Below are 24,871 nucleotides of genomic sequence, written 5' to 3'. Positions count from 1 at the left end.
CCCCGTAATCAGGCCTGTAGTAAGGGTTGTGGAGTTTGATACCAATCATTTACAATTCCTTGTTCTCGCTTTACAGCCCGCCATGACGGCGGATGAAGGAGGCCGCATAATGGGCCCCTTTCCATACTTTATAGCAGGGCTCGCCGCATTTGTGGGCTCCGCAATATCATTTTACACAATGTTTCTACATTTTAAGAATTATCGACGACCGGAGGTCCAGGTAAGCATGTCACCCGTTGTATGGGCTTTACAAACAAACTGTTCTGAAACTTGTTCCTCGGCAATCTTGTAGAGACTTGCGATACGTATATTGTGGATGTGAGCATTTTCGTTTTGGTGGGCAGTTGTCATTTGGGCGCTTGGGCAAAACGATACGCAAAGCTCGTGGGAGCGCTTGAATTCCTTGCGGCTTGCGTTCCAGCGTCACATAGTGTATGCAGAATCTGGCTCTATCCTGATCTAATGTCATTGTTAATTGGATATCAGGGTTCCGGTCTATGCAGTAGCGTCCTTCACGAGCCTGTCATCCCGATCCGCTGCAGATTACATTGATACAATACGAGATATATATGAGGTGATTGATGTGGCATCTGCATGATTGGCGATCAGGATGTCGCTTGCTGAATTTCAAAGTTATTCACTACAAATAGGCATTCGTCATATACTCGTTCTTCATTCTATGCATCAACTATCTCGGTGGTGAGCGTGCTCTCCTTGCGATGCTGGAACAACGCATGCGAACACACCATCTTTGGCCGTTTAATTACTGCTTTTCACCTATGGATGTACGTGAACAGCATAGCTAGCACCTAGTAGTATCTTGCTTGACCAACCAATTGGTTTCAGATGAGCGACCCAGAAACATTTCTCTTCGTCCGGCGCGGAGTCCTGCAGTTTGTCATTTTGAAACCAATCTTGAGTGTCCTGACTATGATCCTAAAACTCGCTGGCCAATATCACGAAGGCTACATTGGCTGGACGAGCTGTTACATGTGGTTATCATTGTTTTACAACTTGTCGGTCTGCTGGTCCCTGTACTGTTTGGTGTTATTCTACGTGCAGTGCTCGAAAGACTTACAGCCATACCGGTGAGGTTTTCCATTCCGTTATTGATCATCGTATGTAGAGGCTGACTCTGAAATGCTGACTGACAGGCCTATGCCAAAGTTTATTTGTGTAAAATCCATCGTTTTTCTTACCTTTTATCAAGGGTTGGGTATCGCCTTTCTGGTCTGGGCTGGCCTCATACGCGATAGTACGTTTAAATCGCATACTGTTTCCGAGGAAGCATACTGATCCTATCTTTGATGCATTTGTAGAAGGCGGATATTCTGGAAGCAATCTTGCACTGGCGTTGCAGGATTTCTTGATTTGTGTTGAAATGCCGTTCCTTGCAATGTTGCATTGGTACGCATTCCCATGGACCGATTATGATGATCGCCGGTACGTGTCCAAAGAGAGGTCTACCTTGGAAAGCTTGAATCCTCACTTTCCCTGACATCATAGACTATCATCTCGAGTGGCTTTTCTGTACGCGGTTCGGGATGCGTTTGGTGTGAAAGATATCATTCAAGACACTTATCATACGTTCAGAGGGACAAGATTTCGACATGTGCGAAGAGGAAGCCATCAGATCCTTATCAGGGACAACGATGTAGAGTTTGGCCCAGATAGTCCTGCAAATGCAAGTGGGTTTAGCCGATGGGCAAAGAATTCGCGAAGGCGCGACGGGTATGGGACTATACCACACGATGACGCAAATGCATGGGAATCTGGTGAAGGAGAATATGATTCTAATGAGGAAAGGGAAACGACAAGTTTGGAATTTACACCGCCCGAAAGCGATCCTGACTTGGAAGCTCAGTATGAGAGTAGTCGCAAGTTACCGTTTGGGGATTATAACTATCCCGTTTTACACGAGGATCCAAGATTTAGTAATCCGCCAATTGTACAGGCGGAAATTGATCGAAGAGCAAGAGCGTATCTCAGTGGTGAGGGGTCGGGCAAGAAGAGAGGTAAAAAGACGGTTGTCCGCGGCCATGGACGTGCGATGCCGTCCCAAAGTCGGAATCAATCAGACAAGGAGGATTCAGGGGACAGTGCCATAGCGCCAAGTGAGGAGGACGAACGCGAGGAGGCAAGGGAGGATTCAGAACGGGAAGCGAGTTCGTTGATAGGTAGTCGTGGGAGAAGAATACGTGAACCAGCAGAGCAAGACCCTGATTCGTCATCAGCATAGCGAGTACCATCGTAGCGGAAATATTTGATATTTGTTTTAGACTTCTAATGATACCACGATTCCGCTTACTCACACCACATATAACAACACATGCCAGAATAAACCAACGACAAGAATGAATATTGTTTTACTGGTCTCCGAGCTCAAATACAACTATGTACACATGGCCCTTTCGTGGCCGTCCCAGAGCGAACATAAAGCTACACATCCATCCGGTGGTATAGATCACCAGCACTATATCCCCAATAACCTACCGCCAAGATCTGTCATTAAGCGATACCGCTCCTACTGGTTGCATGTACTCATGCCTTTGAAAGTCCGCCGACTCTCTAGGAAGAGCCACATCTTCAAAAGGATCTTCGCCCATGGAAGGGCGACCGTGGTCCGAGACGAAGGATGGCCGCGGCATGGACTCCCAATTCGGTTTGGCAGTCAAGTTTGAATGTGTCTGGAAGGCCGTGTTGTGGGTCATATTTTCCCCGTTCGAATAAGGATAGGGATTCGACTTTTCCTTATCGACATTGCCCTCGGGGGTAGGAGCACTGGCATGTTTAAAAGGGTTGTCGACAGCACGTTGCCCGTTAGCAGGATCGGTACCACTTTCGGGATCTTTGAGGACATTATAATCGGCGGATTGCAGGCGCCAGCGGTACGACTGGATGCAGCGGTAAAAGTACACCAAAAGCAGGAAGCTAAATAGACCTGTAACAGCCACAAACATAGTCGCATAGTTGACGGCGGTTTGGCACGAGCCTCTGTCGGTAGGATTGCGAGTTTGGCACATTTCAACCAATTGGTTTCGACGGACAACCATGAAGATGGGTAGTGCAACAGCACGAATGAGCGCTGTCCCCAATATGAAGCTGTGCACAGTGGCCCAAATAGTCACGAGTTTGTATGAGTTCTGTTCATGATAATAACGTCAAGGGAATATATTGACAATCAAGGGCTATTAACGAGCACTTACCAGTGCCACTCCAACTGCGCCCATCAGAGCAGCGAGGGTCACTAGAGAATCCAATCCTACTGCCACCCACTGTATCCACGGCCAAGGTCCAAAAACCGAAGTGTCCCCTTCAAAATATGCACATGCGGAAGGTTAATGCCAGCAAAGTAATTTACAACAAGCACGTCCTAGTCCGCCTACATTCGGATCTATGCGAAATTCGCCAAATGACGTTTCCAGCACTGAATGTCTAAAGGGATTTCAGAGTTTGACGTGTGAATTCGACTATGGCAACCGTAGACCTCGCATAATTTGCTCGAACTGTACCGAGATAAACAGGGCAAGCACGAACGTGCCTGCCCTCAATGGAAGGCAAAAGCAACACTTGCGCACACCGCGCATGGCGTTTGATACTTGTAGATTTGAAAAAGGAGTAGGATATATTCGCGCGTAATGTGATCAGCTTCTACAGTTGATGGGTATCCATTTGCTTTTGACTTCGCCCCCCTCCAAAGCCCAAAGCCCTTTGCGGAGCGTCCTACCTTGTGGAGTCACCAAAAGGCTGTGCGTTCGTCTTTTGGGACGTTCAGCACTGCCACTGATCGGTGGCACAGCTTTGATTTACGGAAGCATCTTGTCAGCTGGACGGTATTGGAGGTTGAGTTCCTGTTAACGTTTGCATAGATTCTAATATTATGGAGATAACGTTGCTCTACTTTTTTACGAGCGTTGTGATTGGAGTATAAGTATGGATTGTAGGCCCGCGTGAATTACGATTATGAGCCTTTTGGGGATCGTGTGTTAGTGACTGATTGTGAGCATCGGCCTTGATAATTCTGACGATCCTGACTACGTAGAGTCCCTTCAATCAGGAGGAAGTTATGTATGAATCCAAAGTTCAGCAAGGGAGATGTTTAGAATGGCTTTGTGGGGAAATTCTTCCACAGTAGAACATAAAGGTATTAGGAGTCTTGGTGGGTAGATGTGGGTCGCAATCTTTTTCTGCCAGCATTAGAGTAAATAAGATTGGATCCTTTTTAGTATGAAGATACCTGCAGCAAGTCAACATACAAGCACAAAGAGAATCATGTATTACACCACTACAATATCACTACACATCAACTACATGGCCTAATGTCCAAATGATCATACTGAATATACTTCAAACTTGGCCGATATCTCACCATCGATAATTTCTTGTCTAGGGACAGAAGGTCACACGGTAATTAGCTGTGAAGCACTGGTATGTACTTTTGTGGTCATCAAACTGCCAAGAATAGGCATCAGGACATTGGTTCTTGAAAACTTGATCGTATCTCGCAGGGAATGCAGATCCTGCACCAGGTGAAGTGCTAAGGGGCCACTCTTCAACGCGACATTTTCCTCCTCTCTCGTTTGGATCATTATTGTAGGGCGAGCAGCAATGTTTCGATCTGGGATCTTGGCACCCGCAGTTTGGCCCACAGTCGCAGGAGCAGGATACCAGAGAAAGCGTGTCGGCGTTGTTGAAAATATTTTGGAGGGCTGGAAACTTTGCACGTTGGGCGGCATTATGTGCCGCAGCGTAGACGGCAGCGCAGGAAGTGTGTCCAGTCGAGTCGGTCATTTGGAGCTCAGGAGGACATCTAGCGAATGCAACGGATTTAAAAATGGTTAACGAGAAATCCAAAAGGTGGATTCAACTGAATGAGCCCTACTTGGAGGTGTCCATCCTGCAGGTCGGGTTCCCACAGTTGAATTTGCCCAAATCTGGATTGTTCACCCGGGTGCCAAATGCGTCGATCTGGATTCCAATGTTGTGCCCGTCAACGTTACTCAAATCATAGAAATCGGTTCGTCCCCCATCCAGAAGAGTGAATTCGGCGAGTGTAGCGGGTGCTTGACCGCCGATGCCTTTGCAGGCAATGCCAAAGCCGTTAAAGTCGGACCCACAGTCACCTGTGGCGCAGACCAAGCGACCGTTGGATTGAGTTGTGCATCCTGTCCGGGCCCAGATGCGACCTGCTTCCCATTTACTGGGAACTTGGACGTTCTGTGCCAAGTTAAAAGTTGAGCTTGTAGGCAGAAAAAGTACCATGCAACAGACTACCAACCTCTACTCCACCTCTCGGGAGGAAGAATCCACCGTCGCGGGGAAGGGGATTTCCCTGCATGCCTATCCAGATATCTTGAGTACACTTGTTGACAACCTGGATCGTGCGACCATTGGGATTAGCAGGAGGGGCCCCGCCGACGGGTGCAGAAGGTTGATTGGAGGGTGGAGGGTTGGAAGGCGCAGGGCCTTGTTTCAGCTGGCCATTTTCACAATGATAGAGGCCCTCAGATTCACGGAAACAATCAGGACCGCAAGGCGTCAATCCTGGGCCGCATTGAGCTGCTTGCGCAACAGGACTGGCTTGGGCTGTATGTGCAGTCAAGAGCAGCGCGCTGGCGAGCACAATATCTTGTAAAAAGGTTCTGAAAAGCATGTTTGTCTGAATCCAAGATGAGGCGGCGATAGTGTATCACTGATGGTGGAGGATCTCTTTATGTACTTTTCCATCGCTCTCCAAAACCAACAACAAAGAAAGTGAGATCAGAAAGCTGCTTCGTGGTTTTCCAGATGCTCCATAACACCCCTTCACAAACGAGACAGATTTACGTTTGTGTAATTCACCTCCGTTACACATTACTCAGGTTTGCTAGCATCTAAAGTACAGCTTTGCACTTGTGCGCTGCAAGCAAGCATAGCTTAATTGCGAATGCTAGCTTATTAGACTATTGATGATCGTGGTAAGCAGCATGACAATACTCCAAACCTCCACAAACGCGTGCGGAGCGAACGAGGGGCGGGGTGATGGCCGGGTGTTGACTTTTTGGTCGCCTACTTGTTCATAAGTGTGCCAAAGAATCGTTTCAAAATCTGACTTGGCTAAAAGGTTATTCCCAATAACGTCCATTGTACAGTACAGCAGAACGGGTGAAGAATGTCACTGTGTTCAACATGATACGAGGGATAGTGCTCGATCGATAATGGTGGGCCATTTCACCTCCTCGACAGATCAACTCGTTAAAGTAATGCAATTCTGCCATCGCGTGACATTTACGATTTCCTGCTTTTTTCAACGGGCAGATTTTCGAAATTTGAAGGATCCCTGCCGTCCTTGTGCGTATTACGTGCTGTCGGTCGGAGGTCAACCCACGCTAATGGCACAACCTTCCTTGTTCAGTGTGCTTGAAACTGGAAGACTTGCAGGATTTGCAGCCTTGCATGGCAACGACTGCTAAAGGAGCGACCATTCTAGCTAAATCCGTCAGAAAAAAAAAAAAGGCTAGTTCCCGCACAATGTATACAGTAACAGTCCATCAACTTTTAACGAAAAGCTATGATGTGTGTCCCAAAAAAGTCAATTCGCTGCACTCGAGGCGAGATGCCAAAAACCAACAGCCGTGACATTCCTGTGTGGATTCCTGGGTGTGAACGATAGATGTAGAGTTTGTTAATATGCATGCGTCAGCAAACGTTTTTTGATGCTCAGTGTGCCATTTGCTGAATGGGATGGGCTCATTGGAAAATAAAAAAATTGAAGAAGGTTTCAAGTATTTGTCATCATAAAATGTCATTACAAATTCAAAACGATGTATTTAGCTGGTTTTACGTTTGATTTTCGTCAGGAATTTCCAGCACCTTCTTGCACAGATCTTTATTTAAAAACGGGGACGATCTCGTCTGCTCTTCATTTACCCCACAAACTCCCCCACATTTCTCCACAAAACAACATGACTGTTAACGACGCTCTCGGTGGAACACCCGTCCTCACCTACTTTCCTTACAAACACCTTGGCCTCGGCGAGGTTTTCCGTCTCTTCTTTGCGGACGCCGGCATACCTTATGAGGAAGCACCTGCCACCAAGGATGTATGGCCAGGACTCAAGAAACAACTCATGGAGTCTGGGGCCAACCCGATCGGAAGCGTGCCCATCGTCAAAATTGGGGACAAGGTATATCACCAAACCATGCCCACCGTCAAGTATTTCAGCAAAAAGATCCAAAAGTACTTGCCATCAAGTATCGAAGATGAGTACTTTTTGGATCAAATGCAGGATATCATCAGCGACTGGCGATCCTACGTTCGAGCAATATTTGGACAAGATGAAGCTGCAAAGCAAAAGTACCATGCTGAGACGCTCCCCAAGTTTGTCAACGCTTTTGAAACCTTCCTGGGTCGCCACCCCGACGGTCCATACTTGCTCGGCAAAGAGATCATGCACACAGACTTTCCCCTGTACCAAGCTTTCGCTGACAATGGTATCAGGACGGGTGGTAACTTGGCAGGGACACTAGAAGAGCATCCTCGAGTGAAGGCATTTATAGAAGCCTTTGAAAATCGCCCCCCAATCAAGGCGCATTTAGCGGATAGGCAGTAAGACTGTAGATGTGTATGCTGTATTTGCAGAGAGGGTTGGAAATTCTTTTGAATATATGATACCCAAAGGAGTTATCTCTGTTATGTTTTTGTTGCAAGTCCAACTCCAAATTGGATATAGGCATTCCAGACTGAAATCGGTATCGTTGCGCCATGAAAGTCATATTCCATGCTGTTCTCCCGTCTTGTCATGAAAGCTCACACCAACGATGAAAAATATTAATGAAAGATCACGACAATCACTTTGCGCTTTCCAGCCTCCAACAACCTGTCAAAACTCTGGGATTCCACCTCGATTAGCAGTTGAACACCCCTACAATCTACTCTTGGAATATACCCAGCTCTCCCCACCATGTCGCACTCGCTCAAGTATGGACTCTCTCGTTACCCCACGGCGGATGTCGAATTCGGACACACCTTGAGGTGCTCGTCTGGTCCCATCGACATCACGGTGATAAAACTATAAACCCGTTCCGGGGTACAAGGCGAAACTGCCATGATATCGACTAATACTTTGGCCGTTTGGGCCAAGGCTTACAAAGCGGCAGCCCAGCAGTATTTGGAGGCAAGAAGCAGGGCTAAACATGGGACGATTCTCGCTGGACTGACAGGACATTGCATCGCTTACCGCTTACATACGGATTTTTTCTGCGTTTAGAGACATTAGCGGGCGGAAAGAAAGGGGTGGCGTTGGGTATTCATGCACTGGGTTGCATTGTTCAATCGATAGTTCCGGAGACGACTTTGAGCGTTGAAAAAGATGGTTAAGTTGCGATTGTCGAGGTTACGGAGATTGACCATGCAAGTGACACGCGCAATGTACAGGTTTGGTGTGATGTACCGTCTCATGCCAAGAAGCGGGGAGTGGTTTGCTCATTTTTTGACGGTAATCTATGTTCGACTAACCAACCAAAGGATTTGACGTACAAAACCGCCCGAAGAAACAAGAAGAGGGAGGGCAACCGTACCCATTTCTTATCTCTGTGCGTGTGACACTGTGCCCGACCAGGCACCTCTTTGCGCTCAGCCGCTGTCTGCGAGACTGGGACCAACTGAGCAGATGACAATAGCTGATGTGCTCTACACTACAATATGAGATCTACATCCCACTACCAGGAAATTGTAGATGTCTCGAGATCCCCAACGGATATTTGTTACCTAACCCTGTGGCGGGTCGAATCACGTGCACTCGCCTATAAAAGCGTTGAAACCAACGAGAGATCAACTTTCCCACGGTTGTGTACCCTCTCCAAATGCTCGTATATTCCAAGCAGGAAGCAGACGTAGACCTCTCCCGTCCTGATACTTTACCACGCACCGCCTTATGAATTATACGTGGAAATTTAATGAATTATAATTCTAGGCGTTGATGAATTGTTTACCCCGCCCCCTTCCGGACCTGGAAAAGAGACTTGTAAACTTATTATACTCGATAGTGTACAGATTTCTTACCAGGATGAGTGGAAAGCATTGTGGGCGACGGTTAAAGCGGTTAAACGGAGTAGCACAGCAGTTTTGGTTTTGTTGCTTGCCGGATACGGTCGGAAAACCCTTATTCCTTGTCCTGCAATGCGGTCGATGCCAATACAATTCTCAATGAATTACAATGGCGATATCCTCAAGTTTAGTTTGGCGGAAGTGCAGGCACTCTTCTCGAGTCTCAATACTATGCTTCCCTTCAACATGCCAGCCGCTGTGGCAAACGCTGTACATCAGCTTACAGACGGTATTCCGATCCTTGCGGCCGAGCTGTACTTTGGGTTCGCAATGCTTTGAAAGCTTCCTCTCAAGCAGAAATCAACGCGAATGCATTGAGGCTAGTGACCTCGCATGAAGTGCTCAAAGGGGTGAGGGCGTCTCAATAAGCTACGATCATTTTGTCAACATTGCCAATCTTCGAAAATTTATTGATTTGCTCCCTAGGTAATGACGGAAAGGGCAATTGTAACTTTCGGTAGTGTAATTCCAAATATCAGGCGTTTGCCACATCCAGATACGGCCGTACAGATAGGAGAGGCAATGCTCATTGATCTATTGAACAGAGGACAGAGGGACGCTTTCCAAAATGACGATGACGCCATGTTAAAAGAGGTGGAAACTGAATTAGTTAATGGCGGAGTATTAAGTGTTGCTGATGGAGGAGCTACCATTAAGTTTTCCTGCCCCCTGCAGGCGGCAAATATTTTCATGACACTCTGTAAGGAGGAGTCATCCTTCTCATCCGCCCCACCCCCTTCGTCCCTCGCACAGTTCATGGAGGAATCTTTGCAATTGCTGGAACCGGCTACGCTTAGGGCTTCATCGGGTCTTGGGCGTCAAGGCAAGTTATTAGAAAGATCGTGGCAGATGGAGACGTATAGGGCAATGACGGCGCGGCTTGGCTCTCACGGCATTGTAACTCCCGACGTGGGTGCGATCTACGGTTCCCCTGGATATCTAGACTTTCATATAAGATTGGAGAATGGCACGCAGTGGATGGTGGAGTTGACTAGGGAGGGAGACAGACTACGGCAACATCAAGCGCGGTTTATCGGTCAAGGTGCTTACACGCAGATCCCGAATGACGATTGGTTAATTGTTGACTTCTATAATTTGGGTGATTGGAACATTCCTCGTGACCCTAACCCATATCAGGATCCTAGAGTCTGGCTCGTAGGTTTTTTCCATGATTACAGTAGCTGTCTGTTGACTCGAAGTGGCTATAACGTTACGACCATCTATTTCCTGGATACATCAGCTTCTCGCTGGTGGAAAAGTTTGAGTGGTTTGACTAATATCGCCCGAAGCGTTTTCAGCAAGCTAGTCTGAAGTGTGCCCGCGTAGCTTGGCTATTATCGTTGGAACCTAAACCTATTTCGTAGGCGTACGTGTGGGAATGTCACTCTAGTTGATTCTTCCTCAGTTTCTTCTTCAGCAATTGCATTCAAATTAGCTTCAATTTCAGCCAAATCCGGAATGGAGTATTGGGCTGTAGCATATGTCGTTATCTTCTACTTAGTTTGCTCATTCATACACCTAACTGTAAGAATATGATATATTGAATTTAAAAAACTTGTTGATGATCACACTACCGTATTTCGACCCCCCTCCGGTTTAAATCAATTATCTCGCTGATGACAGAACCCCACAGTGTGGCAACATGCAGTCACTTGCGGTAAACTCGCAATTCAACAACTGTTGATGCTTCAAAATTGGTTTTATTGATAATCCAATGCTACTGCTAAAAAAACAAGATCAGTAATCCCGTCATTCCATAACGTACTTGAAATTGAAAAATGATAGCAAATATGTACAACAAAAGCTATGCACCGGAACTCGCGTATAGACAACTCGGCACACTGATCCTTCTGAACTACTCCCATCGGCGGTTTCGACGTTACTATTTCAGACTTTAGCTTCGTCCAGGTCAGACAAGAATGTTGGAGACCAAACGCAAGGAACTACACATTTTCGGACGGTAGAATTCAAGAGGCGTCCGCGGCATTGTGCTCGCTTACTGTACTGATGTTCCGGACAATGCGAGAATGAGAGTAGTGGCCCATCCGATGCCCCACAAGGGCTCTCATTAAGGGCACAGGGTATCCTAACCGTCTACCTTTTTTAGGGTAATGACAACGAAAGTAGTTGCCCGAGCATCTGAACTTGAATGTCGAGCAAAAAAAAGAATTATTGTCCAAAATCAAGCAAAATGCTTCTTTGATATCCGTTGCTTGGAGGGCAACCGATATATAAGAGTTGTCTTATTAGATACCAAAGGGCGTCACGATATTACATGGTTAGTGAACAATGTATTCCAAAACTTTGAAGAAAAAACCCTGGTAAGAAACAGCAGATAAATACAATACCATGCACGCATTCGAAACCCAAGCTACCTGTTCGTATAAAACACTAATACTATCGCCAACGTTTACCCATCGCACCGCTACCACTGACCAACCCGGCCAGTACCCCGAAACAGACATCCACTTACGTTTCTATACCTTGCCATGGCACTGTATGGCTCCCTGCATTGACCACCCTGGCACCGGGTGCAAAGATCCGAGACGTAGAGACAAACCGCACTGTTAACCAGGAGCGATTTGGACACGAATGTGTCTTCCACATACGGCGGACAACGATGTTATTGTTATGTTTTGCTCGGAGACAATTCAGCTGAAACGTTGCCCGATTGGAGGAGATGGGATGCGGGAGAGGAGGTCGGTGAAGGATGGGGTGGAGGATATCAGAAAATGCGTACTGGTTGGCAAAACGATTTTGGTTGGGGATGCTTGCTTGGGAGCGAACGGATGAGGCGGCATTCCGTATTAAGAAAGGTTTGAGAAATAGTCGTGGATTTCTTCAGGTGCCTTGGTTAATGTACGGTGTGGTGTTTTTGTCGGGCGGTTGCAGACGCGGGCTTCGCCGGATGGTGTGGTTGTGAGTTTGCTGGTGCCTAAATGTATTAGAAGCGGGGGGTTATGTTCCGGCTTGGACGCACAGAACACTCTTTGGCAAGGTTCACATCCAAAATTCGGATATGGAACATTTTCGGGTGGCGTTTTAACGTCAATGGTTTGTCCGTGGCATCCACCAACATCCATTCGCGGTCCAAAAGAAACCCATTGGGACCACCGGGCCACGATGGCGGTGAATACCCGTAACAGCTCTTTATCGGGTACACTGTAATCGTGTTTATAAGGATATGATCTTGGCCGTTGGGATCGGTATCGGTCAACGGTGACGATGAATTATGAGCTTCGAGGTAGTACTTCACAAGGAACTCGATCCATTTAGAGCAATCCTCGAAAGTGGAACAAGACGTTGTCGCATAATAATCATAATAATGGAGGATCATCAGGTAGCGTAAGTTTGAGGTGCGTTTGGATGGTGACTATATGGTGGTTACACTGGACTCAGCAATTGCAATATGGGAAACCACAGATATATGCGATAGTATGCCATTATTTTCTAATTGAGAGCAAAAATTCCTTTGACAAGGATCTATGTGCTTATGTGCTTATTTTAGTTTGACCACTTGCTGCTCATGGGACTTATTTTGGAACACATATGTCACGGATGCCACCCCTTCTTCCTTTAATATCGAATCATGTACCTTGTGAAGTTCTTGTTTGCTGAAATGGTTCCAGGTACTCGTATCAGCGGCTTGGGCACCTGTGTTTACTTCGTTTTCTGGTGGCTTTTTCACTTGCATCCCTCGTATGCAGCGCTTGCAGCGGAAGGTATCATGGGTATCGGAGAGAGTCTCTTCGTTGAGTTGGAAGAGTTGACGGAGATTTTCTAGGGAGAAATGCCGTTCGACGTCTTCTTCTGCGTCGACGACACAGCTGCTGAGGGATTGCTTATGCGCTTGCCCTAGGAGAATATTGAGTAAGTTTTAAAACAAGGGAGAAGCTAGCAGCCTTGGCGGTACACACTTTGGAAGATTTTTTCTTCAATTGATCCCGTTGCAATAAATCGGTAAATAAAGCAAGTCTTCTTTTGTCCATCTGCTCAGAAAAAGATTAAACACTGCGCCTGTGTCACTGAAGTACGTCGTTCCCACATACCGCGCCAAACTCGCGCTAGCGCTTGTGCATCGTTTGCCGGATTCCAATCTGGATCAAACAAGACGAGACGATTTGCTCCAATCTTGCAGCGACAACGTTAGTGTACAAGGATTGGAACTGACTTACAACTGGATGCTTACCAGGTTGATTCCGCAACCACCAGCTTTACTGGAAAGAAGAAATACAAATTCTGGTCCAGCTGGATCATTAAAGCGATCGACAAGCTTCTGCCGTTTTTGAATAGTCATGGAACCATCCAAGCGAAGATGACCCCACTTTCGCACACGGCACATCTTTTCAAACAGGTCCAAGGTTTGCGTATAGTTGCTAATCAGGACGATCTTATCCGTAGTGGTTTTTCTATCACGGATGATAAGTCACACTTGTTGATCACGCCTTTGCATGCGTCCTGCCCACAAACCTCATCCTCGCTAGCATCCCCTCCAACAACAGCATCTTCCCCGAGAATTGACTTTGGCATCCGGTTGGATCGAAATCTTGGGGAAATAGTGTGCTGGCGCCCGCCCCAAAGTCCTTGCGGTCCAGTAAGGCGGGATGATTGCACAATTTTTTGAGGAACGTGATGGCTTTGAGAGGTTGGGAGCCCGATCCCGAAAGAAGTTTTTTAACTTCCTTGGATTGTGTAAAATGCTTGTATAGGTTCAGCTGCATGTCGGTAAATTTACAGAAAACCACATGCTCGTATTTCACAGGAACTATAAGGCGGAAATCATGAGCTCATGTACGCTATCAGCAGACAATCATTGGCATACGTACGATATTTGGTCAAAAGCTCGGCAGTACGGCGTATAATAAACTTATTTGCGATTGCCAAAAGTTCTTGAAGCTTTTCTTCACTGATTTGACGGTCCTTTTCCGACGCGTCTGCGTCCCGCCCTCGAAGAATAGGTAGCTCAAAGTTCTTCCGGAAATCTGATCCCGAACCAAGCACATCTGGGATGGCAAAGCTGAGCAGAGCAAAGTATTCTGGAATTTGTGCATATTTATTCAAGATGTTATACGTGGGCGTCATCTGAATCACGGATCTCACCTGTTAAATCGTTCTGCAGCATTGGAAAACAATTATCCGGATTAATAAAAACTGAACTACTGTCGGCAGTATCACTGTACACTAACCTGAATGGGAGTACCGGAGAGGATAACCCTGCGCTTTGCATTCAGAGCGTTTAGATTTATATATGTTTGCGACTCTGCATTCTTCAAGCGATGGCCTACAGATATGTACAATGCAGCGATCAAGAAGAATTCGAAACCATGCTCTGCCTAGCAATCGTACCTTCATCGCAAAGTAGTAGCCCGATTTCTGTTTGGCACAATATCGTACTATAGGTTCGCAACGTCTCATATGATACAATGAGAACTGGCTGCACGATGGCGCGGCCCTTGTCAGAAACAAATTTTCGCATGTCCTTCTCCGTCTGCTCTTTCGTCCCTTTATTATCGCATGCGTAGGGTCGTATTCTGTCCGGACCCAGCCATTTTTTCAACTCATTCGCCCAGTTCTTGACCAAACTTGACGGACATGCAATAACCGCCTTCCGTAAAACCAGTTTGAATGAGTATCCTCATCACAGCCTAGCGGGGTTCAAATTTTGCAAACCTTCTCAATTGTTGGTTTTCCTGGCTCAGGGGACTGCTTCAATAATGTCCACAACAACGTTATACCTGTAATCCTTTTAGTTATAAGAGTGGATATGTGCATCGTCAACCAACCGAACCTACATTGCAAGGTTTTGCCGAGTCCCTAACACAAGAATGGTGTTAACCACGCTATAATATTCTAGCAGCAAGTTGCGCATATAGAGGTCGATTACCATTTCATCCGCCATGATGCAACCGTAAGCGTCGGGAGCAGTCTGACCAGTCACACAATTGTACAAGAAGCGAACACCCTCGATCTGATGTGGTCGAAGGATGTTCCCAAGCATGGGATCAACCACTACATGTACCTCGGCCTTCGCTTGCTTCAATCCCCCAGCAGTCGACTTTAACTGCTCCAGCTGCTCCGTGGCGGACAACACCTTTGGATGGTGCAAGACAATAGCATTTTCGGCTTCGGGATCGTGCAGCGGTCCTTTGTAAACGGATATACGAGCCCGAGTGCCTAGAGTGGTGCCAAGCCTTATACCACCACCGCCCGGTGGACGTCCACCGACAAATGCAGGCACCTTCGGGTCAGAAGATGGTTGTTAGTTGCGAAATCAACTCGTCCATGCCGTTCACAGAAAGGTATACCTTGAAGGGACGTGTCAAAACAGTCCGGTTTGGTGTGAAAGGTTTCAATCCATGGCTCGGACTGTCTTGAGAGTTTCCTCTCAACGCTAATGGTTTGCGAACGCCATCCTGTTTAGTGGTCACAGCTTTCTTGACTCCAGCGGTAACTTTCTTCGTGCGAAGGTCCTCTTCTGAATCACTATCCTTCCGACGCTTAGGAGGCGAGCCGTAATTTTCATCACCCCATTCCGAGTCGTCGCCACCGGATTCATCACTGTGATTTCTTCGCTTCCCCATCGGTGGTCGAGGTCAAACACATCGGCTGGCGCGAGATAGTGGGGCTGGTGGCTGTGTTTTCTATTAATAATTTAGTGTACAGGTGACAGAAACTGGCACTAGCTACTACACCAGGGAATAAACCGGCGACAACCGGTTCGGAAACGCTAAGCTACTACCAGGCAATTATACACGCAATACGTAACGGTTGGTTCTAACCGGATAATTGCCCACCACCACACACGGGCCCTACTAGGCCTTGATCTGGAACTCTTGATGGCATTGAAGCCAGACTCTTGCATCCAGGAGCGAATCGACTGGGCAGCGTCACAAGCCAGAGGATGTTCAGTGACAAGGCTTGGAGACTACAAAAACTGCATGTCAGAAGATGACCCGATGACAAGAAATGCAAGAAATGCCATCGATACATACCAACCAAGCTCAACTAATGTGGCAGCATAATAGTAGGTTTTGTTATCAGATCTGATTGGTTGCCGCTGGTTCTGATCACGGTTGCTGTCGGGCGGTCGAGGTCCTCGGCACCACCACATCGGCGTTCTCATGATTGACCAAGTCGCGATGAGGGTTCTGATTATGCGATATGATTAACCGGATTAATCCGGATAATAATGGGTCCTAGTGCCATTTTCAATCACCTCCACATTATGTAAGCGACGTCCGATAGCTGCTATGTTCAGACTTCAACCTCAATAACGCCCGGGCTTTTCTGTATTTGTGTTGATCATGAACAGTAAGAAGTATGTACTTTGATACTTTGTAAAAGTCCTTAGTGTCATGCTACTGTCAATTGTGATGCACGCTGAAGTTATTCCCAGTCCATGACCTCGTAAATCCAACTAAAGGCCTCGAGCTCAATTATAAAGTGTAGTTCAAAATTCAGAGTGGCACATATATACACATTATTCAAGATCAACTTTTGCTCTACAGAAGGAACAGCATCCCTTCGAAAGAATCTGATAGACCCACTCATCCTCCAGAAAGAAATGTTGACAAGTTTTGCACAACACCACAGGTACATCCGTTAGCATCATTCGATAGTATTCTGGTCGCAAACATTTCTTTCCCCATCGTCGAATGAATACGGCGTGACGCTCCATTGTCATTAAAGCTTTTCGGCCTACTTTGACTGGTGTGTATCCTGTTCCTCCTCCTCGCTCAAGACCGGCCAATTGCCGTCTAAACGGATCGTCTTTTACCGATCCGCTTGCTCCCACCATTCCTCCTTTCCCTGCACTTGACTGCCCATCCTTTGTTGCACTCGATGCTCGTGGACGATCGTGCTTGATCGAACTTCCGTCCCTCTTTCCATCCAAGCTTGGGGGATCCATATTTATGAGTCGAGATGCTTCGTCGTCACTGATACCAGATTCAACAGTGAATTGGACCAGGGGTAGGCTGATAAATGAGTAAAAGGAGTGCACGAAGGGTTCCAAGCAGTTCGTACAGCTGTCGCCCTTAGGATTCAGTAAAGGATTGATCGCAGAGCATTGATAGCAAATCGGCTGAAGTGTTTCTTTGTCAAGACCTGGTTGACTTCGAATCGTAAGAGTTCCAACATCCACAGTTTCCTGCCATATCGGCGGAACATTCATCGTTTGTAGTTTATCGTAAGCATATCGAGCTAGCTTGTAGGCCCCAAGTGCTCGAGCTAGTTTGGCCAATGCAAACAATGTATAAACCTTGGAAATTCCAGGTGGTGGCTGCTGATGGTTAAGGTAGTTCCAAACAAAGCGAGCCATATTGAACAAGGCTTCTGGTACGTGGGCGGTGAAGGGTTCATCGATATACCTTGAGACATAGAAATACGCATGGTAGATTTCGGCAAGTTGGTATGTCTCTTGGAACCGCTTCAGCACTCGTTGCTGCTCGGGCGTTAGTTGATCAGCGGTGATATCTACAGGAAGTTTATCTAGCTGCTCGGAGCTCATTGTCCAATAGTAATATGCAGCATCGTCATAGCGACGCTCAGTAACAGCGTTTTCAGTGAGCTGCTCTAACACACGCAGTGCTTCGTCAATGCGCCCGGCTTTTCTGTAGTTTTCCTGAGCTTCAACGTAGTGCCCATTGGTCGCCAACCAGTTCGCGTATGGAAGATATATCTGTTCAGTGAACTCGGGATGCGTCTCCGCAAGTTTGAAAGCATCTTCCCAATGCTGCAGTTCAATATGCAGATTCAGCAAGTGGGCAATATCGCCCATTTTCACCAGCGTTTCGGCGGCGTATGCATGGTGATTGTGCTTCCGGAAAAAGTACACACAGCGGCTGAGCGCTTTGGTGTCCGAATTGCTCACTTTCCTTGCAACCTCGATAAGATTGTCCAGCCAGCCGTTTGGCCCCAAGATGTCAATGGCTTTCATATAGTCTCCAACCTCAAGGTAAGTATTGGCTGCAGCAAGAAGATCATTGCGATCCTGCTGCATTTGGGCCTTCCGTTTAAGGATGTTATCCGTGTTTGTATGGGTCTCCTGCGCGATTTTTGTTGCATACTCCCACATGTTGAGCTCTGTGAACATATCTATAGCCTTTTGCTGATTGCCAGCTTTTATGTGCAGTTTGGCAGCCTGGGAGTTCCAACAGGATGTTAGATGAAATACTTACTACTTTGCCGTACAGGTCTGAAGCTTACCTCCTGATACCGTCCAGCGTACGCATGAATGTCGGCCAGGAATGAATCTTGGTCATTCTTTCCTTCGGCTTGCATGCGAGAGATATTTCTAACCAAGTCAATGTAGTGCATGTCGCGGATTCGCGCAAATGATTTTTCTGCAATATCCAGACGCAGCGCTTCCAAAGCGTCTATGGCCAATCTTCTCCAGTCGGTTTCGGTCACGCCCAAACATGCCACTTGATATGCGGAATCAAAATCTTTCTTTTCAAGATACCGTTCCAACGAGGCAGATTGAGGAACATCCACGCTGGTCATTGCATATATATGCAGACAGAACACTTGGGAACCCTTGAATCCCACAACAAACCCTTGCATTCTCTGATGGTGTGCCGGAAAATTGCTGGCTTTGATGTTGAGCATTCCGTTGCCTGAGTAACAGAGGATATCTTCTAACTCGGTATTCCATGCCACGCTATTGGCATTCGGTTCCTGATACAGCAATTGCCTCGTTTTGATATCGTACGTCAAGCACGTATTATGCTCGTCCACAATGGCAAGTTTCCTGCGGCGCAAGCTTAGGTCTAAGCATCGCACGGATGCCTGGAGCTTAATCAGTGGAATGGGGAAGGGATTGTTGATAAAAATCTGTAGAACTTGGCCGTTCTTTAGCCCAACTAGTAGCCCCTCGCGTCCTTTGGGTCCCCCTATCACTTTGATATACCGTATCAGCGCTTCTAGGTTCCATTCCCTCTCTTTCTCTCCGACAAAGTTGAATGACTGGAGTTTCTTTTCAAGGCATAATATTATGTGCTGATGAGTGACGACTAGGAGATTACACTCTAGCTTTTTTTGAATCTTTTCTTTTATCCGGTAATGCATGTCGGAAGAGTCATCGTTGAATAACTCGTATATGATGACCTTTTCTGGTAATTGGACTGCCAGCTTGTCTTTATGTACGGCAATCTTCTTTACGTAGTCTCGGCATTTGATTCGCGCACGTTGATTTGTAGACAAGTGTTGAATAACAACATCGGTCATATTTTCTCGGTAGGCATACCGGTCATGGTACAGGCCATGTACCGTATTGAAGACAATTTGATACACGGCAACCGTTCCATCTTGGCAGCCAACTGCGATATAGTTTTGACGTGGTTTCACTTTGCAACACCATACCCAGTTCTCCCTTTCGCAAATCTGCCCAAGTCGTATTCCTTCTCCTGTCCAGAGCGTCACCTTTCGATCAGATCCACCTATCGCAATATATTCTCCAGTGCCAAAGAACGAGACAGAGCATGGGTCAAACCCAAGCTGACGATCTTTCCCGATCTGTCTCCCGTTCAGCTGAAAGAATGATAGTCGTTGACTCCAATCTGCCACGGCCAAAACATCATATTCTCCGTCGGAAGAGGGGCTCCATGCAAGCGACCACACTGGGGAGTCTCCACGCTCGATGCGCACCTTCTCGTCGCCGGATTTGTTGCGAATGGAAACATGACCGTTGAACAATCCCAAGGCAAAATATTGTCCGTCCGCTGTCCACGACACTGCGCAAATCCTTGACGTTACCTATGATTCCTTAAATCAGTACTTTCTCTGAGTGCAGGGATAGATCTCATTATTTGATGTGCTTACTTTGTGCTTTACCACAGATTTTTGCTCTGGTGACCAAATGCCAAAGTCAGACGCCGTGCAGGAAACGACATGCCCGGTCATTGGGTTATGACCGATGGTTTGGATGGTATCATTGTGGGAGTACTTCAATACACCCTCAAATTTCGCATTCCATATGATGACTTGCTTGTCAGCTCCCCCTGAAGCAAAACCCGTCCGGAGCGCGGTAACGCACAGGACTGTATCCCTGTGCGCTTTGAGGGAGCGTATTAGCTCCCCTTCTCCGGCATCATAGATCAGAATTTCAGCCCCAGCGGCTGCCACCAACTGGTTGCCGTCGCTCAACCACGTAACATCATAGATCGGTTGATTGATGCCATCCTTATCTTGAACCTGGGCTTGGAGTGAGGACAGTCATTTACCAATTTTTCTAGGGTTAACGTAGAGCTATGTTGATGCACACCTTGTCTTGCCAAGTCTGGAAGGTCCGCATGGTTTTCTCAAGGTTCAAAAAAACCGGGAGCTCGTTGATTGAGATCCCGACGCGTGTCCACCGTGGTGGTCATTACGTGATCTTCCCTGGCTGGCTTCTTGAGCGGGGATGAACAAATTCTGTACAAACTGAGTAGGAACAGGCCCCAGCACGGCATAGTTTGAAGTTTGGACCACGACTGAATAACTCTACACAGGTTACTTTTATCGCTTGCTCTTCCCGAGATTGAAGTGTAAACGAAGCGAACCAGCAGTTGATAATTGTTGCTCATGATTATTGTCGCTATTCTTCAACCTTCAGGTATGATTCTATGATTAACGTGCACGAGAATGGCCAGTCTTATCCAAGTCAGATTATTAAGTAGATACTCCAAATGACCCAAAAATGATATTCATGAAGACCTCGATATTCCCGGCAAAGTAACAGCGTGACAACTAAATACACCGATCCAAACATCTTGCTTTATGCTCCAAACAGTCCCCAGTCCACAATCCTCAGTCTACGTAACATATTCCTAAAATTCTCCATGGCTACCTCTGGGACTCCCACATGCCCTCCACTCTCTCTCAAAGCTGTGGCCGAGCTGCTACTTTGACCTAATGCCACCGGATGATTGTACGAGATGACCAGATCTGTGGTAACATGCGGTATTCGCAAGACAGCCATGTAAATAGCTACTAAATTACGTGCGTTTGGATTACCCTCGCGGAATTTGCTAACGACTTGCTCGCCAACAATAACCGAGAGATGAACGGTCGAACTGTAGATGACATTGAGCAAGCACCAGGGACATAAACTCATGGGGAACGTCCACTTACGGAAGAGACGGAGTTACTGTGGCAGGATCCAAGTACTCGACAGAGAGGACCCGGCTCTCCGCCGCATCATTATCCTCTGCTAACTGTTGGAAATGGAAGTTTGCAGCTTCGGCATCGTCTGCGTCACTCGCCAGCTCTAGCAGCTCAATGATAATGCTTTGATCGGTGTTTTGATCCACAAAGACTTCCTGATTGCTCGGCACTTCGCGAAAATCGCTGAACAGAGAGTAGTTTCACTCCACAATGTCTTTGAGAGGTTTCCTCCACATTGAATTCAACGCCCACCTCGCGTCCAGAAAACTAATTGGAATATCGGTTACAATGGCCCCACCATAAAGTTCGCGTGATTCCGACGGTGAAGCCTGTGTTGGCTGTGGAATGGGCATGACACCAGACCAATGGCACCCGAGCTGTTTATCTTGGTGAAAAAAGTCCAGCGAGGACTCTAGGATTGTGACAAAACTGATGAGCACTGCGCTGAATTGGTTGGAATGACAATCCAATCATGTTCTCATCATCAATGGAGAGCTTGTACTGTACCTGTACAGGTCTTTGTTTCCTTCTTTGTCCTGCACATGGGTGATAAGGGCTCTCTAGGCGAGTCTGCTGGGTCTGAAATAGAGCAGGTTCATGGTGATGAGCATACTCGGGGACTGCAGACAGGTACTACGATGAACGAAAAGATTTCGTTGATCTCCCACCTCACGTATTGACGGTACCCTTAGTTGAGGTCTACAGGACAGCTGTCGATCCCAAACATGCGAGTAAACTAATAAAGTAGGTGCTTTACCCAACGTAGAGGTACATATTTTGTGTATATTGTTCTTGACTTTCTCTATGAAAGCTCACATTTTCAACCTTGAATCCCAGAGCTGTGTGTCAGCAGTATCCATTAGAGGACCTTGCGCATCTCAAACGGGTAAAGAAAGAACAGTCTGATAATGGTATATGTGCTATAAAGCGCTTGGTTTGGAGGCAAGCTACTGACTGACCCATGCTAGGTACAATTTTATCGGTTCTCCTTGCACCAACAAACTCGTCCACTCAGCCTGAACTAGAACAGTTTTTGTCTGATAACGAGATTCCTTATGGACCTATAAGCACTTCTCAGGTGTCCCGTTATGCTGCTGTCACTCGTGAGCAGTTTGACGAATGGAAGCAACTTTGGCCCATGAACTTCCACCCACATTCTGGCAAGGAAAACGTTTCGTTGACGCAAGAGGAAGTAGCAAGCGCACAAACTTGGATGCGACATGCGTTGGAAGAATCCAAAGTATTGCGAGCACAAGGCAAAATCGTGAATGTAGCCATTATAGTTGCCCCGATCACCAACTCTAAAATTGCATCGTCGACCGATACCCGTAACGATCACCCACTCCACCATGCCGTCATGAATTGTATCGCCCTTGTCGCCGAAAGAGAGCGCAAAAAGCGCGAGAGCGAATCGACAATCGCAGATAGTGGGATCCACGAAGATTGTAATGGTGAACTTGCAAATTGCACCAAACAATTTGTTGGAACAGGAAAGAGGAGAAAGCTAATGGACGGCGAAGCCGAGAGTCGTTTGCTGACCGTTGTAAATCCTGCAGCTGGAGCAGATAAATCAGGCTATCTTTGTAGCGGTCTTGACCTATATCTTATAAACGAACCCTGCGCCATGTGAGTGACGTCGTCCCATTGCAGCAGGGACGTTCGACTTCTGATTGTTTATGTTAGGTGTTCTATGGCATTAGTGCATTCTCGTATTGCCCGCGTGTTTTACGCAATTCGTCAGTGCCACGGAGGCCTGGGTAGTGCTTACAAGATTCACGTTCACCCGTCCCTGAATCACCATTTCAAAGTTTACCGCGATCTGTGCAAAGCGGAAGCATTGGCCGCTATAGGGGAGGTGACTCAAAGCTGATATATAGCCGCGTATGCAGAGGATGAGTCCTTTATGCCAGCAGGCAGCATTGTGTTCCGTTTGCGCACTTCTCGCCGGATCTTCCCAGTTGTGTACAGGGTGCCCATTATTACTAGCCCGCAAAAGTTGGCTCTTACCCAATTCAAGCTGCTGCTATGCGTTCGTATACGAGAGCTAAGGGTAGATGTTAATAGTTTAGACCTGGGTCGGCACCGAGGAGCTGGTGTCTGTTCGCCCATTATTTTATAGAGTATTCTTGCGCGGCTAGTCAGCGACTTAGACCACCGCCACAAAAGCATATCATAGATTCAACCCCCGCATTATCCCAGTCTCAGTTACGGACCAGCCAGTTCTAAGTTGCACTCCACCGTTTTTTATGTCTCCAATGGCGTTTACGCCCACCTGGATTTAACTTCCAACTCTGATACGTGGGATAACACTTGTTATAAGGTACCACCAATCAAACCCCTGTATCGAACACGTACATTGCGAGCTGTGTCCCAACACGCTGATTCGATAATTTTTGATGCAGAACGTGCTGTCGTCGAGCAAGACAACTTTCAGTGACCTTGTAAAACAATTGTGTTCACTCTGCCAAGGCATCAAATAATATCAGTAGGTGAACCGCATATGCGGATCATAGGACATCTCAAGGCAAAAGACTTGCTGCAAGGACGGCGGTTCAACAGAGTAATATAATATTGCAACCCATGCCCCCCATACACATTAAAGCAATCCAAACACTGTAATCCAGGTATCAAATTATGAGGCCCGTTTCTAAGCTAAAACTAAACGCAAAAATGAGGGAAAACCAAAATCGAACCGCAGGTTTAAAGCTGCTTAAGCAGTGCCCTCAAGGCGTTTGGCGACTTGGAAGGCGAAGTAGGCCAATGTGAACCTATAAAAGGAAAGGGAGCACGATAAGCTCTCGTAGAATGTCATGTAACTTATTGCCGACCCTTACCAGAAAGTCAAGATCGAGGCGAGAACGAAAGCTCCTGCCAAGAACCAGAAGAGAATGAATCCTCCAAATGCGAGGAAACCGCCTTGTACAAAGGTTACAGCGGTTCCGGCGACACCGAGGACGACAGCGCCAGTGGCAGCACCGTAACCTGTGAAGACAGCGAGAGGTACAGCGGCGGCACCACCAAGAGTGTACACAAAGGCCTGGCAGAATTTCACGGGGAATTGATCAGTCCAAGTGACTTAACAAAACAAGGACCACTACGGCACACAAACCTTGAGCGGGGGGTACCGGTCGAGGATGGCCTTGGATGTTGAGAGGGTAGCAATGGCATAGGACTGAGCAGTGCTGATAAGGGGAAGCACACGGCCGCTAGCCGATTGGACCAAGGCGGAGATACCGCCGGCAGCTTGAGGTTTGCTTTGGTTAGCCATACTAGATGAGGATAGATTCTAAACACCGTGTTAGCAGAGTCTCCAACAACAAACCAGAATAAAATCCCAAGGACACACGCGCTTCCATACCTTTAAAAAACACTGATAATGTTGGAGTGCGCAAAAGATTGCAACGTACTGCTTGCGATGAGCAAAAGATGATGGGAAAAGATGGGGGGGCGAGAGCGGGGGTTCGATATTTGAAGGTGTGAAGACGTCAGCCCCTCGTGCAAATCTGCACGGTTCAAATCTTTCTCATATTCCGGTTTGAGTGTAATGACGGCATAGTCATGTATTGTAGTGTGACTGTGCCAGTGACGTGATGTCCATAGTGTGGAGGTGATTGAAAATGGCACTAGGACCCATTATTA

At 47.0% G+C, this 24,871-nt stretch overlaps 10 protein-coding genes across 10 annotated transcripts; 4 read left to right on the top strand and 6 right to left on the bottom strand.

The window, feature by feature from the left end:
* The first annotated feature begins 33 nt into the window (after positions 1–33).
* Positions 34–2,370, top strand: SPPG_02515 (uncharacterized protein). Its single transcript, XM_016750801.1, has 8 exons — positions 34–220; positions 293–318; positions 487–574; positions 651–785; positions 847–1,088; positions 1,155–1,255; positions 1,320–1,443; positions 1,507–2,370. The coding sequence occupies exons 1-8, from the start codon at positions 83–85 to the stop codon at positions 2,237–2,239; spliced, it is 1,587 nt and encodes a 528-aa protein (XP_016610049.1). The 5' UTR covers positions 34–82; the 3' UTR covers positions 2,240–2,370.
* On the bottom strand, positions 2,237–3,732 carry SPPG_09029 (uncharacterized protein). Its single transcript, XM_016757182.1, has 4 exons — positions 3,513–3,732; positions 3,387–3,435; positions 3,207–3,313; positions 2,237–3,143 (listed from the first exon to the last, which is right to left on the bottom strand). Exons 1-4 carry the CDS (start codon positions 3,585–3,587, stop codon positions 2,490–2,492), a joined length of 885 nt encoding a protein of 294 aa, XP_016610048.1. The 5' UTR covers positions 3,588–3,732; the 3' UTR covers positions 2,237–2,489.
* A 526-nt stretch (positions 3,733–4,258) lies between these two features.
* On the bottom strand, positions 4,259–6,205 carry SPPG_09028 (uncharacterized protein). The gene is made up of 3 exons (XM_016757181.1): positions 5,279–6,205; positions 4,883–5,217; positions 4,259–4,810 (listed from the first exon to the last, which is right to left on the bottom strand). The coding sequence occupies exons 1-3, from the start codon at positions 5,651–5,653 to the stop codon at positions 4,387–4,389; spliced, it is 1,134 nt and encodes a 377-aa protein (XP_016610047.1). The 5' UTR covers positions 5,654–6,205; the 3' UTR covers positions 4,259–4,386.
* SPPG_02513 (uncharacterized protein) lies at positions 6,051–7,666 on the top strand. Its single transcript, XM_016750800.1, has 2 exons — positions 6,051–6,330; positions 6,395–7,666. Exon 2 carries the CDS (start codon positions 6,804–6,806, stop codon positions 7,590–7,592), a length of 789 nt encoding a protein of 262 aa, XP_016610046.1. The 5' UTR covers positions 6,051–6,330; positions 6,395–6,803; the 3' UTR covers positions 7,593–7,666.
* A 1,167-nt stretch (positions 7,667–8,833) lies between these two features.
* SPPG_02512 (uncharacterized protein) lies at positions 8,834–10,657 on the top strand. Its single transcript, XM_016750799.1, has 2 exons — positions 8,834–9,438; positions 9,515–10,657. The coding sequence occupies exon 2, from the start codon at positions 9,518–9,520 to the stop codon at positions 10,397–10,399; it is 882 nt and encodes a 293-aa protein (XP_016610045.1). The 5' UTR covers positions 8,834–9,438; positions 9,515–9,517; the 3' UTR covers positions 10,400–10,657.
* A 1,839-nt stretch (positions 10,658–12,496) lies between these two features.
* Positions 12,497–15,669, bottom strand: SPPG_02511 (uncharacterized protein; the record flags this gene model as incomplete). Its single annotated transcript, XM_016750798.1, has 13 exons — positions 12,497–12,943; positions 13,006–13,077; positions 13,138–13,219; positions 13,278–13,497; positions 13,559–13,853; positions 13,915–14,124; positions 14,189–14,201; positions 14,275–14,369; positions 14,435–14,693; positions 14,759–14,823; positions 14,881–14,902; positions 14,973–15,326; positions 15,394–15,669. The coding sequence occupies 13 exons, from the start codon at positions 15,667–15,669 to the stop codon at positions 12,588–12,590; spliced, it is 2,319 nt and encodes a 772-aa protein (XP_016610044.1). The 3' UTR covers positions 12,497–12,587.
* Positions 15,670–16,483: 814 nt separating this feature from the next.
* On the bottom strand, positions 16,484–20,404 carry SPPG_02510 (uncharacterized protein). The gene is made up of 4 exons (XM_016750797.1): positions 20,352–20,404; positions 19,910–20,286; positions 18,296–19,843; positions 16,484–18,230 (listed from the first exon to the last, which is right to left on the bottom strand). Exons 2-4 carry the CDS (start codon positions 19,988–19,990, stop codon positions 16,569–16,571), a joined length of 3,291 nt encoding a protein of 1,096 aa, XP_016610043.1. The 5' UTR covers positions 19,991–20,286; positions 20,352–20,404; the 3' UTR covers positions 16,484–16,568.
* Positions 20,405–20,711: 307 nt separating this feature from the next.
* On the bottom strand, positions 20,712–21,633 carry SPPG_02509 (uncharacterized protein). The gene is made up of 3 exons (XM_016750796.1): positions 21,485–21,633; positions 21,200–21,415; positions 20,712–21,141 (listed from the first exon to the last, which is right to left on the bottom strand). Exons 1-3 carry the CDS (start codon positions 21,583–21,585, stop codon positions 20,844–20,846), a joined length of 615 nt encoding a protein of 204 aa, XP_016610042.1. The 5' UTR covers positions 21,586–21,633; the 3' UTR covers positions 20,712–20,843.
* A 141-nt stretch (positions 21,634–21,774) lies between these two features.
* Positions 21,775–23,102, top strand: SPPG_02508 (uncharacterized protein; the record flags this gene model as incomplete). The annotated part of the gene is made up of 5 exons (XM_016750795.1): positions 21,775–21,862; positions 21,925–21,976; positions 22,070–22,143; positions 22,201–22,858; positions 22,916–23,102. 5 exons carry the CDS (start codon positions 21,775–21,777, stop codon positions 23,100–23,102), a joined length of 1,059 nt encoding a protein of 352 aa, XP_016610041.1.
* Positions 23,103–23,778: 676 nt separating this feature from the next.
* SPPG_02507 (uncharacterized protein) lies at positions 23,779–24,500 on the bottom strand (the record flags this gene model as incomplete). Its single annotated transcript, XM_016750794.1, has 3 exons — positions 23,779–24,000; positions 24,067–24,269; positions 24,342–24,500. 3 exons carry the CDS (start codon positions 24,498–24,500, stop codon positions 23,943–23,945), a joined length of 420 nt encoding a protein of 139 aa, XP_016610040.1. The 3' UTR covers positions 23,779–23,942.
* Between the last annotated feature and the right edge of the window lie 371 nt (positions 24,501–24,871).

Source organism: Spizellomyces punctatus (assembly GCF_000182565.1).
Source record: "Spizellomyces punctatus DAOM BR117 chromosome Unknown supercont1.4, whole genome shotgun sequence".
NCBI classification, from domain to species: domain Eukaryota; kingdom Fungi; phylum Chytridiomycota; class Chytridiomycetes; order Spizellomycetales; family Spizellomycetaceae; genus Spizellomyces; species Spizellomyces punctatus.
The sequence above is the reverse complement of the archived record's forward strand: the minus strand, read 5'-3'. Positions and strand labels throughout refer to the sequence as shown.

Excerpts from the sequence above, each read along its gene's own strand:
- SPPG_02513 (XM_016750800.1), top strand. The coding sequence starts at position 6,804 with ATGTATTTAGCTGGTTTTACGTTTGATTTTCGTCAGGAATTTCCAGCA.
- SPPG_02512 (XM_016750799.1), top strand. The coding sequence starts at position 9,518 with ATGACGGAAAGGGCAATTGTAACTTTCGGTAGTGTAATTCCAAATATC.
- SPPG_02510 (XM_016750797.1), bottom strand. The coding sequence starts at position 19,990 with ATGACCGGGCATGTCGTTTCCTGCACGGCGTCTGACTTTGGCATTTGG. Across the intron at positions 19,844-19,909 it reads AATCTGTGGTAAAGCACAAA|GTAACGTCAAGGATTTGCGC; the intron begins GTAAGCACATCA and ends AAGGAATCATAG. Across the intron at positions 18,231-18,295 it reads ACGCTGGACGGTATCAGGAG|GCTGCCAAACTGCACATAAA; the intron begins GTAAGCTTCAGA and ends TGGAACTCCCAG.
- SPPG_02509 (XM_016750796.1), bottom strand. The coding sequence starts at position 21,585 with ATGCCCATTCCACAGCCAACACAGGCTTCACCGTCGGAATCACGCGAA. Across the intron at positions 21,416-21,484 it reads ATTAGTTTTCTGGACGCGAG|CGATTTTCGCGAAGTGCCGA; the intron begins GTGGGCGTTGAA and ends CTCTCTGTTCAG. Across the intron at positions 21,142-21,199 it reads ACAGTAACTCCGTCTCTTCC|TTCGACCGTTCATCTCTCGG; the intron begins GTAAGTGGACGT and ends TGTCATCTACAG.
- SPPG_02515 (XM_016750801.1), top strand. The coding sequence starts at position 83 with ATGACGGCGGATGAAGGAGGCCGCATAATGGGCCCCTTTCCATACTTT. Across the intron at positions 575-650 it reads CAATACGAGATATATATGAG|GCATTCGTCATATACTCGTT; the intron begins GTGATTGATGTG and ends CACTACAAATAG. Across the intron at positions 786-846 it reads ACTGCTTTTCACCTATGGAT|ATGAGCGACCCAGAAACATT; the intron begins GTACGTGAACAG and ends AATTGGTTTCAG.
- SPPG_09029 (XM_016757182.1), bottom strand. The coding sequence starts at position 3,587 with ATGCGCGGTGTGCGCAAGTGTTGCTTTTGCCTTCCATTGAGGGCAGGC. Across the intron at positions 3,314-3,386 it reads AATTTCGCATAGATCCGAAT|GGGACACTTCGGTTTTTGGA; the intron begins GTAGGCGGACTA and ends CATATTTTGAAG. Across the intron at positions 3,144-3,206 it reads GCGCAGTTGGAGTGGCACTG|AACTCATACAAACTCGTGAC; the intron begins GTAAGTGCTCGT and ends TATCATGAACAG.
- SPPG_09028 (XM_016757181.1), bottom strand. The coding sequence starts at position 5,653 with ATGCTTTTCAGAACCTTTTTACAAGATATTGTGCTCGCCAGCGCGCTG. Across the intron at positions 5,218-5,278 it reads TCCCGAGAGGTGGAGTAGAG|AACGTCCAAGTTCCCAGTAA; the intron begins GTTGGTAGTCTG and ends AACTTGGCACAG. Across the intron at positions 4,811-4,882 it reads TGCAGGATGGACACCTCCAA|ATGTCCTCCTGAGCTCCAAA; the intron begins GTAGGGCTCATT and ends TGCATTCGCTAG.